The sequence below is a fragment of the Coregonus clupeaformis genome, chromosome 1 (genome assembly GCF_020615455.1).
Source record: "Coregonus clupeaformis isolate EN_2021a chromosome 1, ASM2061545v1, whole genome shotgun sequence".
In the NCBI taxonomy this organism is placed as follows: domain Eukaryota; kingdom Metazoa; phylum Chordata; class Actinopteri; order Salmoniformes; family Salmonidae; genus Coregonus; species Coregonus clupeaformis.
In genome coordinates, this window is record NC_059192.1 from 88,831,505 (window position 1) to 88,844,221 (window position 12,717).

A 12,717-nucleotide genomic window follows, 5' to 3' on the forward strand; every position below is an offset into this window, starting at 1 on the left:
TGAGAAGGTGACAACAAATGGAAGAAACACAAAATAACTGTTAATCTCCCTCGGCCTGGGGCTCCATGCAAGATCTCACCTCGTGGAGTTGCAATGATCATGAGAACGGTGAGGAATCAGCCCAGAACTACACGGGAGGATCTTGTCAATGATCTCAAGGCAGCTGGGACCATAGTCACCAAGAAAACAATTGGTAACACACTACGCCGTGAAGGACTGAAATCCTGCAGCGCCCGCAAGGTCCCCCTGCTCAAGAAAGCACATATACATGCCCGTCTGAAGTTTGCCAATGAACATCGGAATGATTCAGAGGAGAACTAGGTGAAAGTGTTGTGGTCAGATGAGACCAAAATGGAGCTCTTTGGCATCAACTAAACTTGCCGTGTTTGGAGGAGGAGGAATGCTGCCTATGACCCCAAGAACACCATCCCCACCGTCAAACATGGAGGTGGAAACATTATGCTTTGGGGGGGGGTTTTCTGCTAAGGGGACAGGACAACTTCACCGCATCAAAGGGACGATGGACGGGGCCATGTACCGTCAATTCTTGGGTGAGAACCTCCTTCCCTCAGCCAGGGCATTGAAAATGGGTCATGGATGGGTATTCCAGCATGACAATGACCCAAAACACACGGCCAAGGCAACAAAGGAGTGGCTCAAGAAGAAGCACATTAAGGTCCTGGAGTGGCCTAGCCAGTCTCCAGACCTTAATCCCATAGAACATCTGTGGAGGGAGCTGAAGGTTCGAGTTGCCAAACGTCAGCCTCGAAACCTTAATGACTTGGAGAAGATCTGCAAAGAGGAGTGGGACAAAATCCCTCCTGAGATGTGTGCAAACCTGGTGGCCAACTACAAGAAACGTCTGACCTCTGTGATTGCCAACAAGGGTTTTGCCACCAAGTACTAAGTCATGTTTTGCAGAGGGGTCAAATACTTATTTCCCTCATTAAAATGCAAATACATTTCTAACATTTTTGACATGCGTTTTTCTGGATTTTTGTTGTTGTTATTCTGTCTCTCACTGTTCAAATAAACCTACCATTAAAATTATAGACTGATCATGTCTTTGTCAGCGGGCAAACGTACAGAATCAGCAGGGGATCAAATACTTTTTTCCCTCACTGTATTTAATATGAAGAGTAGAGAGGAGTATAGAGGTGTATTTAATATGAAGAGTAGAGAGGAGTATAGAGGTGTATTTAATATGAAGAGTAGAGAGGGGAGTATAGAGGTGTATTTAATATGAAGAGTAGAGAAGAGTATAGAGGTGTATTTAATATGAAGAGTAGAGAGGAGTATAGAGGTGTATTTAATATGAGAGGAGTGTATTTACCTGGTCATTCATCACAACCATAGTACGGCTGAAGAGGTCATGATGTGTGATGATCCCTGTGAACCACTGAGTAGCTGAGTCTTGTCTGTAAACACGGACCCGGTAGCCATTTAATGAATAGGGACCTGGAGGAGAACAGGAGCAACGTGGGGGTTAAATACAGTCTGAAAGACATCCAGTTATACCACCTGAGATACACATTCAGATATTCTTCCAGAGCCGCTATGGGCATTCAATATCAGAGGCCTGCCTTAAACGCTTCCAACTGTCTCTCTCTGTCCATTAACGCCACTGAGACTACATTCAATATCAGAGGCCTGCCTTAAACGCTTCCAACTGTCTCTCTCTGGCCATTAACGCCACTGAGACTACATTCAATATCAGAGGCCTGCCTTAAACGCTTCCAACTGTCTCTCTCTGGCCATTAACGCCACTGAGACTACATTCAATATCAGAGGCCTGCCTTAAACGCTTCCAACTGTCTCTCTCTGGCCATTAACGCCACTGAGACTACATTCAATATCAGAGGCCTGCCTTAAACGCTTCCAACTGTCTCTCTCTGGCCATTAAAACCACTGAGACTACATTCAATATCAGAGGCCTGCCTTAAAAGCTTCCAACTGTCTCTCCTTGTCCATTAACGCCACTGAGACTACATTCAATATCAGAGGCCTGCCTTAAAAGCTTCCAACTGTCTCTCCTTGTCCATTAACGCCACTGAGACTACATTCAATATCAGAGGCCTGCCTTAAACGCTTCCAACTGTCTCTCTCTGGCCATTAACGCCACTGAGACTACATTCAATATCAGAGGCCTGCCTTAAACGCTTCCAACTGTCTCTCTCTGTCCATTAACGCCACTGAGACTACATTCAATATCAGAGGCCTGCCTTAAACGCTTCCAACTGTCTCTCCTTGTCCATTAACGCCACTGAGACTACATTCAATATCAGAGGCCTGCCTTAAACGCTTCCAACTGTCTCTCCTTGTCCATTAACGCCACTGAGACTACATTCAATATCAGAGGCCTGCCTTAAACGCTTCCAACTGTCTCTCTCTGGCCATTAACGCCACTGAGACTACATTCAATATCAGAGGCCTGCCTTAAACGCTTCCAACTGTCTCTCCTTGTCCACTAACACCACTGAGACTACATTCAATATCAGAGGCCTGCCTTAAACGCTTCCAACTGTCTCTCTCTGGCCATTAACGCCACTGAGACTACATTCAATATCAGAGGCCTGCCTTAAACGCTTCCAACTGTCTCTCTCTGGCCATTAACGCCACTGAGACTACATTCAATATCAGAGGCCTGCCTTAAAAGCTTCCAACTGTCTCTCTCTGGCCATTAACGCCACTGAGACTACATTCAATATCAGAGGCCTGCCTTAAAAGCTTCCAACTGTCTCTCTCTGGCCATTAACGCCACTGAGACTACATTCAATATCAGAGGCCTGCCTTAAAAGCTTCCAACTGTCTCTCTCTGGCCATTAACGCCACTGAGACTACATTCAATATCAGAGGCCTGCCTTAAAAGCTTCCAACTGTCTCTCCTTGTCCATTAACGCCACTGAGACTACATTCAATATCAGAGGCCTGCCTTAAACGCTTCCAACTGTCTCTCTTTGGCCATTAACGCCACTGAGACTACATTCAATATCAGAGGCCTGCCTTAAACGCTTCCAACTGTCTCTCCTTGTCCATTAACGCCACTGAGACTACATTCAATATCAGAGGCCTGCCTTAAACGCTTCCAACTGTCTCTCTCTGGCCATTAACGCCACTGAGACTACATTCAATATCAGAGGCCTGCCTTAAACGCTTCCAACTGTCTCTCTCTGGCCATTAACGCCACTGAGACTACATTCAATATCAGAGGCCTGCCTTAAACGCTTCCAACTGTCTCTCTCTGTCCATTAACGCCACTGAGACTACATTCAATATCAGAGGCCTGCCTTAAACGCTTCCAACTGTCTCTCTCTGGCCATTAACGCCACTGAGACTACATTCAATATCAGAGGCCTGCCTTAAACGCTTCCAACTGTCTCTCTCTGTCCATTAACGCCACTGAGACTACATTCAATATCAGAGGCCTGCCTTAAACGCTTCCAACTGTCTCTCTCTGGCCATTAACGCCACTGAGACTACATTCAATATCAGAGGCCTGCCTTAAACGCTTCCAACTGTCTCTCTCTGGCCATTAACGCCACTGAGACTACATTCAATATCAGAGGCCTGCCTTAAAAGCTTCCAACTGTCTCTCCTTGGCCATTAACGCCACTGAGACTACATTCAATATCAGAGGCCTGCCTTAAAAGCTTCCAACTGTCTCTCCTTGGCCATTAACGCCACTGAGACTACATTCAATATCAGAGGCCTGCCTTAAACGCTTCCAACTGTCTCTCTCTGGCCATTAACGCCACTGAGACTACATTCAATATCAGAGGCCTGCCTTAAACGCTTCCAACTGTCTCTCCTTGTCCATTAACACCACTGAGACTACATTCAATATCAGAGGCCTGCCTTAAAAGCTTCCAACTGTCTCTCCTTGTCCATTAACGCCACTGAGACTACATTCAATATCAGAGGCCTGCCTTAAACGCTTCCAACTGTCTCTCTCTGGCCATTAACGCCACTGAGACTACATTCAATATCAGAGGCCTGCCTTAAAAGCTTCCAACTGTCTCTCTCTGGCCATTAACGCCACTGAGACTACATTCAATATCAGAGGCCTGCCTTAAACGCTTCCAACTGTCTCTCCTTGTCCATTAACGCCACTGAGACTACATTCAATATCAGAGGCCTGCCTTAAACGCTTCCAACTGTCTCTCCTTGTCCATTAACGCCACTGAGACTACATTCAATATCAGAGGCCTGCCTTAAACGCTTCCAACTGTCTCTCCTTGTCCATTAACGCCACTGAGACTACATTCAATATCAGAGGCCTGCCTTAAACGCTTCCAAATGTCTCTCTCTGGCCATTAACGCCACTGAGACTACATTCAATATCAGAGGCCTGCCTTAAACGCTTCCAACTGTCTCTCTCTGGCCATTAACGCCACTGAGACTACATTCAATATCAGAGGCCTGCCTTAAACGCTTCCAACTGTCTCTCTCTGTCCATTAACGCCACTGAGACTACATTCAATATCAGAGGCCTGCCTTAAACGCTTCCAACTGTCTCTCTCTGTCCATTAACGCCACTGAGACTACATTCAATATCAGAGGCCTGCCTTAAACGCTTCCAACTGTCTCTCTCTGGCCATTAACGCCACTGAGACTACATTCAATATCAGAGGCCTGCCTTAAACGCTTCCAACTGTCTCTCTCTGGCCATTAACGCCACTGAGACTACATTCAATATCAGAGGCCTGCCTTAAACGCTTCCAACTGTCTCTCCTTGTCCATTAACGCCACTGAGACTACATTCAATATCAGAGGCCTGCCTTAAAAGCTTCCAACTGTCTCTCCTTGTCCATTAACGCCACTGAGACTACATTCAATATCAGAGGCCTGCCTTAAAAGCTTCCAACTGTCTCTCCTTGTCCATTAACGCCACTGAGACTACATTCAATATCAGAGGCCTGCCTTAAACGCTTCCAACTGTCTCTCCTTGTCCATTAACGCCACTGAGACTACATTCAATATCAGAGGCCTGCCTTAAACGCTTCCAACTGTCTCTCCTTGGCCATTAACGCCACTGAGACTACATTCAATATCAGAGGCCTGCCTTAAAAGCTTCCAACTGTCTCTCCTTGTCCATTAACGCCACTGAGACTACATTCAATATCAGAGGCCTGCCTTAAACGCTTCCAACTGTCTCTCTCTGTCCATTAACGCCACTGAGACTACATTCAATATCAGAGGCCTGCCTTAAAAGCTTCCAACTGTCTCTCCTTGTCCATTAACGCCACTGAGACTACATTCAATATCAGAGGCCTGCCTTAAAAGCTTCCAACTGTCTCTCCTTGTCCATTAACACCACTGAGACTACATTCAATATCAGAGGCCTGCCTTAAACGCTTCCAACTGTCTCTCTCTGGCCATTAACGCCACTGAGACTACATTCAATATCAGAGGCCTGCCTTAAACGCTTCCAACTGTCTCTCCTTGTCCATTAACACCACTGAGACTACATTCAATATCAGAGGCCTGCCTTAAAAGCTTCCAACTGTCTCTCCTTGTCCATTAACGCCACTGAGACTACATTCAATATCAGAGGCCTGCCTTAAAAGCTTCCAACTGTCTCTCCTTGTCCATTAACACCACTGAGACTACATTCAATATCAGAGGCCTGCCTTAAACGCTTCCAACTGTCTCTCCTTGTCCATTAACACCACTGAGACTACATTCAATATCAGAGGCCTGCCTTAAACGCTTCCAACTGTCTCTCCTCTGAGACTACATTCAATATCAGAGGCCTGCCTTAAACGCTTCCAACTGTCTCTCTCTGGCCATTAACACCACTGAGAGGTCTAAGAGGTCCTTGCACCTTGACCAGAGTCTGCGGACAAGACAGATATCCTCCTCATCTGGTTGCTAGACTAGGGAGTCCATTAGCACCACTGAGAGGTCTAAGAGATCCATGCAGCTCTAATTACACACTAGGTCTCATTAAGCCAGGCCAAGTTCATTACAGTCATTAAAATGTGGACATTGTAAATAAGCACCAGCTCCAAGACCACAGAGCCTCTTCATCTGTCAGGTAACGGGAACACACTGACCAATAGACAGTCTCCTCTGGTCCTTACAACACACTGACCAATAGACAGTCTCCTCTGGTCCTTACAACACACTGACTAACAGACAGTCTCCTCTGGTCCTTACAACACACTGACCAACAGACAGTCTCCTCTGGTCCTTACAACACACTGACTAACAGACAGTCTCCTCTGATGTCTGGTCCTTACAACACACTGACTAACAGACAGTCTCCTCTGGTCCTTACAACACACTGACTAACAGACAGTCTCCTCTGGTCCTTACAACACACTGACTAACAGACAGTCTCCTCTGGTCCTTACAACACACTGACTAACAGACAGTCTCCTCTGATGTCTGGTCCTTACAACACACTGACCAACAGACAGTCTCCTCTGGTCCTTACAACACACTGACTAACAGACAGTCTCCTCTGGTCCTTACAACACACTGACTAACAGACAGTCTCCTCTGGTCCTTACAACACACTGACTAACAGACAGTCTCCTCTGGTCCTTACAACACACTGACCAATAGACAGTCTCCTCTGGTCCTTACAACACACTGACTAACAGACAGTCTCCTCTGGTCCTTACAACACACTGACCAACAGACAGTCTCCTCTGATGTCTGGTCCTTACAACACACTGACCAACAGACAGTCTCCTCTGGTCCTTACAACACACTGACTAACAGACAGTCTCCTCTGGTCCTTACAACACACTGACTAACAGACAGTCTCCTCTGGTCCTTACAACACACTGACTAACAGACAGTCTCCTCTGATGTCTGGTCCTTACAACACACTGACTAACAGACAGTCTCCTCTGGTCCTTACAACACACTGACCAACAGACAGTCTCCTCTGGTCCTTACAACACACTGACTAACAGACAGTCTCCTCTGGTCCTTACAACACACTGACTAACAGACAGTCTCCTCTGGTCCTTACAACACACTGACTAACAGACAGTCTCCTCTGATGTCTGGTCCTTACAACACACTGACCAACAGACAGTCTCCTCTGGTCCTTACAACACACTGACTAACAGACAGTCTCCTCTGATATCTGGTCCTTACAGTATCCACAACAGACACTGATGGCAGTACTAGCAGACACAGGGCCAGGTACGGAAATCAGTGTCTGCTTGGATAGATAACATGACAGAGTGGCTGGTCTGGTCTATTCTGGCCGTGGCAATGATTCCTGGTCTCTGTCCTTGGCTCTGTCTCTGTCCTGGGCTCTGGCTCTGTCTTGGGCTCTGTCTCTGTCCTGGTGTCTGTCCTGGGCTCTGTCTCTGTCCTGGGCTCTGTCTCTGTCCTGGGCTCTGGCTCTGTCCTGGGCTCTGGCTCTGTCCTGGGCTCTGGCTCTGTCCTGGGCTCTGGCTCTGTCCTGGGCTCTGGCTCTGTCCTGGGCTCTGGCTCTGTCCTGGGCTCTGGCTCTGTCCTGGGCTCTGGCTCTGTCCTGGGCTCTGGCTCTGTCCTGGGCTCTGGCTCTGTCCTGGGCTCTGGCTCTGTCCTGGTGTCTGTCCTGGGCTCTGTCTCTGTCCTGGGCTCTGTCTCTGTCATGGGCTCTGTCTCTGTCCTGGGCTCTGTCTCTGTCCTGGGCTCTGTCTCTGTCCTGGGCTCTGTCTCTGTCCTGGGCTCTGTCTCTGTCCTGGGCTCTGTCTCTGTCCTGGGCTCTGTATTCTCTTTTTAGTGCTCTACATTTGGCCCCATGAGGCTCTGGTCTAAAGTAGTGCACTATATATGGAATAGGGTGTCATAGGGCTCTGGTCTAAAGTAGTGCACTATATATGGAATAGGGTGTCATAGGGCTCTGGTCTAAAGTAGTGCACTATATAGGGAATAGGGTGTCATAGGGCTCTGGTCTAAAGTAGTGCACTATATATGGAATAGGGTGTCATAGGGCTCTGGTCTAAAGTAGTGCACTATATATGGAATAGGGTGTCATAGGGCTCTGGTCTAAAGTAGTGCACTATATAGGGAATAGGGTGTCATAGGGCTCTGGTCTAAAGTAGTGCACTATATAGGGAATAGGGTGTCATAGGGCTCTGGTCTAAAGTAGTGCACTATATAGGGAATAGGGTGTCATAGGGCTCTGGTCTAAAGTAGTGCACTATATAGGGAATAGGGTGTCATAGGGCTCTGGTCTAAAGTAGTGCACTATATAGGGAATAGGGTGTCATAGGGCTCTGGTCTAAAGTAGTGCACTATATAGGGAATAGGGTGTCATAGGGCTCTGGTCTAAAGTAGTGCACTATATAGGGAATAGGGTGCCATAGGGCTCTGGTCTAAAGTAGTGCACTATATAGGGAATAGGGTGCCATAGGGCTCTGGTCTAAAGTAGTGCACTATATAGGGAATAGGGTGCCATAGGGCTCTGGTCTAAAGTAGTGCACTATATAGGGAATAGGGTGCCATAGGGCTCTGGTCTAAAGTAGTGCACTATAAAGGGAATAGGGTGTCATAGGGCTCTGGTCTAAAGTAGTGCACTGTATAGGGAATAGGGTGCCATAGGGCTCTGGTCTAAAGTAGTGCACTATAAAGGGAATAGGGTGTCATAGGGCTCTGGTCTAAAGTAGTGCACTATATAGGGAATAGGGTGCCATAGGGCTCTGGTCTAAAGTAGTGCACTATATAGGGAATAGGGTGCCATAGGGCTCTGGTCTAAAGTAGTGCACTATATAGGGAATAGGGTGCCATAGGGCTCTGGTCTAAAGTAGTGCACTATATAGGGAATAGGGTGTCATAGGGCTCTGGTCTAAAGTAGTGCACTATATAGGGAATAGGGTGCCATAGGGCTCTGGTCTAAAGTAGTGCACTATATAGGGAATAGGGTGTCATAGGGCTCTGGTCTAAAGTAGTGCACTATATAGGGAATAGGGTGCCATAGGGCTCTGGTCTAAAGTAGTGCACTATATAGGGAATAGGGTGTCATAGGGCTCTGGTCTAAAGTAGTGCACTATATAGGGAATAGGGTGTCATAGGGCTCTGGTCTAAAGTAGTGCACTATATAGGGAATAGGGTGCCATAGGGCTCTGGTCTAAAGTAGTGCACTATATATGGAATAGGGTGTCATAGGGCTCTGGTCTAAAGTAGTGCACTATATAGGGAATAGGGTGTCATAGGGCTCTGGTCTAAAGTAGTGCACTATATAGGGAATAGGGTGTCATAGGGCTCTGGTCTAAAGTAGTGCACTATATAGGGAATAGGGTGTCATAGGGCTCTGGTCTAAAGTAGTGCACTATATAGGGAATAGGGTGTCATAGGGCTCTAGTCTAAAGTAGTGCACTATATAGGGAATAGGGTGTCATAGGGCTCTGGTCTAAAGTAGTGCACTATATAGGGAATAGGGTGTCATAGGGCTCTGGTCTAAAGTAGTGCACTATATAGGGAATAGGGTGTCATAGGGCTCTAGTCTAAAGTAGTGCACTATATAGGGAATAGGGTGTCATAGGGCTCTGGTCTAAAGTAGTGCACTATATAGGGAATAGGGTGCCATAGGGCTCTGGTCTAAAGTAGTGCACTATATAGGGAATAGGGTGTCATAGGGCTCTGGTCTAAAGTAGTGCACTATATAGGGAATAGGGTGCCATAGGGCTCTGGTCTAAAGTAGTGCACTATATATGGAATAGGGTGTCATAGGGCTCTGGTCTAAAGTAGTGCACTATATAGGGAATAGGGTGCCATAGGGCTCTGGTCTAAAGTAGTGTACTATATAGGGAATAGGGTGCCATAGGGCTCTGGTCTAAAGTAGTGCACTATATAGGGAATAGGGTGTCATAGGGCTCTGGTCTAAAGTAGTGCACTATAGGGAATAGGGTGTCATAGGGCTCTGGTCTAAAGTAGTGCACTATATAGGGAATAGGGTGTCATAGGGCTCTGGTCTAAAGTAGTGCACTATATAGGGAATAGGGTGCCATAGGGCTCTGGTCTAAAGTAGTGCACTATATAGGGAATAGGGTGTCATAGGGCTCTGGTCTAAAGTAGTGCACTATATAGGGAATAGGGTGCCATAGGGCTCTGGTCTAAAGTAGTGCACTATATAGGGAATAGGGTGTCATAGGGCTCTGGTCTAAAGTAGTGCACTATATAGGGAATAGGGTGTCATAGGGCTCTGGTCTAAAGTAGTGCACTATATAGGGGAATAGGGTGCCATAGGGCTCTGGTCTAAAGTAGTGCACTATATATGGAATAGGGTGTCATAGGGCTCTGGTCTAAAGTAGTGCACTATATAGGGAATAGGGTGTCATAGGGCTCTGGTCTAAAGTAGTGCACTATATAGGGGAATAGGGTGTCATAGGGCTCTGGTCTAAAGTAGTGCACTATATAGGGAATAGGGTGTCATAGGGCTCTGGTCTAAAGTAGTGCACTATATAGGGAATAGGGTGTCATAGGGCTCTAGTCTAAAGTAGTGCACTATATAGGGAATAGGGTGTCATAGGGCTCTGGTCTAAAGTAGTGCACTATATAGGGAATAGGGTGTCATAGGGCTCTGGTCTAAAGTAGTGCACTATATAGGGAATAGGGTGTCATAGGGCTCTAGTCTAAAGTAGTGCACTATATAGGGAATAGGGTGTCATAGGGCTCTGGTCTAAAGTAGTGCACTATATAGGGAATAGGGTGTCATAGGGCTCTGGTCTAAAGTAGTGCACTATATAGGGAATAGGGTGTCATAGGGCTCTGGTCTAAAGTAGTGCACTATATAGGGAATAGGGTGTCATAGGGCTCTGGTCTAAAGTAGTGCACTATATAGGGAATAGGGTGTCATAGGGCTCTGGTCTAAAGTAGTGCACTATATAGGGAATAGGGTGTCATAGGGCTCTGGTCTAAAGTAGTGCACTATATAGGGAATAGGGTGTCATAGGGCTCTAGTCTAAAGTAGTGCACTATATAGGGAATAGGGTGTCATAGGGCTCTGGTCTAAAGTAGTGCACTATATAGGGAATAGGGTGTCATAGGGTTCTGGTCTAAAGTAGTGCACTATATAGGGAATAGGGTGTCATAGGGCTCTGGTCTAAAGTAGTGCACTATATAGGGAATAGGGTGTCATAGGGCTCTGGTCTAAAGTAGTGCACTATATAGGGAATAGGGTGTCATAGGGCTCTGGTCTAAAGTAGTGCACTATATAGGGAATAGGGTGTCATAGGGCTCTGGTCTAAAGTAGTGCACTATATAGGGAATAGGGTGTCATAGGGCTCTAGTCTAAAGTAGTGCACTATATAGGGAATAGGGTGCCATAGGGCTCTGGTCTAAAGTAGTGCACTATATAGGGAATAGGGTGCTGTTCAAAGGACTTCGCATCATCACAGTGAACAGACAAGTTGGTTGGGTTTGTTCAATATTAAATACATGATTCAGTGTTTCTTACCTTGCATAAAAATTTCCTGAACCTTTTGATCTTTGAGCCAGAACCTGACCTCTTCATGAAGCTGAGGGTTGTCCCTGAGAACAGGACTCAAACTGTCCACTTCATCCTGCAGACACAGACAGAGCGTACACATTAGAACAATATTATATACATACTAAAGACCATTCAGTACATTACAACTGGAGACATAACCTATTTATTAGACCATTCAGTACATTACAACTGGAGACAGACCCTATTTATTAGTTCAGACAATACATTACAACCATATTTAATACTATTAAAAACAAGAAACTACCTTCTAAATGCGAAGTAGGCACTGGTCTGAATCCCAAAATGAAAGGAAATTCATGAGCACCAATGTCTACTTCACCCATGCTCTACCAAGGTTTTACAGCACCGAGCTTTGACTCTACTGATCTACATCTATAGAAAAGAAAGGAATGGAATTAACAAAAACATTTCTACAAGCAATTGTAACAGCAACAGGAAAACTGCTTCAAGAGCTTTGTCCAAATACTGGCGGACTCAAATAAGAAAATAAAGGACCGGAGAGGTACAGGACCTTCAGAACAGTTTGCAGTTTCTCCCAGCAAGATCACAAAAAACTGGAAGTCCATGCGAGATGACATCAGCAATGTCTGTGAATCATTATTACAAATGACTGATAAAACAGACTATCTAGAGAGACAATCCAGGAGTAATAACATTGTTGTGGATGGCATATCAGAGTCTCCTCACGAGACCTGGACAGAGTCTGAGGAGAAAGTGAAAAAAAATATATATATATATGAAAAAACATTCACAGAAAAGCTGCAGGTGGATGATAGGAAGGTTGAGGTGGAAAACCTGTAACCAGCCCAGGTGACTGACCCAGCATGATAGTGGTCAGGTTCCTAAGGTTGAGGTGGAAAACCTGTAACCAGCCCAGGTGACTGACCCAGGACGATAGTGGTCAGGTTCCTAAGGTTGAGGTGGAAAACCTGTAACCAGCCCAGGTGACTGACCCAGGACGATAGTGGTCAGGTTCCTAAGGTTGAGGTGGAAAACCTGTAACCAGCCCAGGTGACTGACCCAGGACGATAGTGGTCAGGTTCCTAAGGTTGAGGTGGAAAACCTGTAACCAGCCCAGGTGACTGCCCAGGACGATAGTGGTCAGGTTCCTAAGGTTGAGGTGGAAAACATGTAACCAGCCCAGGTGACTGACCCAGGACGATAGTGGTCAGGTTCCTAAGGTTGAGGTGGAAAACCTGTAACCAGCCCAGGTGACTGCCCAGGACGATAGTGGTCAGGTTCCTAAGGTTGAGGTG

General features: G+C 46.3%; 1 protein-coding gene across 1 annotated transcript in view; it reads right to left on the reverse strand.

Annotated features, from left to right (window-relative positions):
- The window catches only part of jmjd1cb (jumonji domain containing 1Cb), a gene marked incomplete at its 3' end in the record, with an annotated part of 147,138 nt that overhangs the window by 94,860 nt on the left and 39,561 nt on the right, over positions 1-12,717 (reverse strand). Inside the window, 2 exon segments of the mRNA XM_045221610.1 lie at positions 1,334-1,458; positions 11,408-11,513. Coding sequence (XP_045077545.1) covers positions 1,334-1,458; positions 11,408-11,414 — 132 coding nt within the window.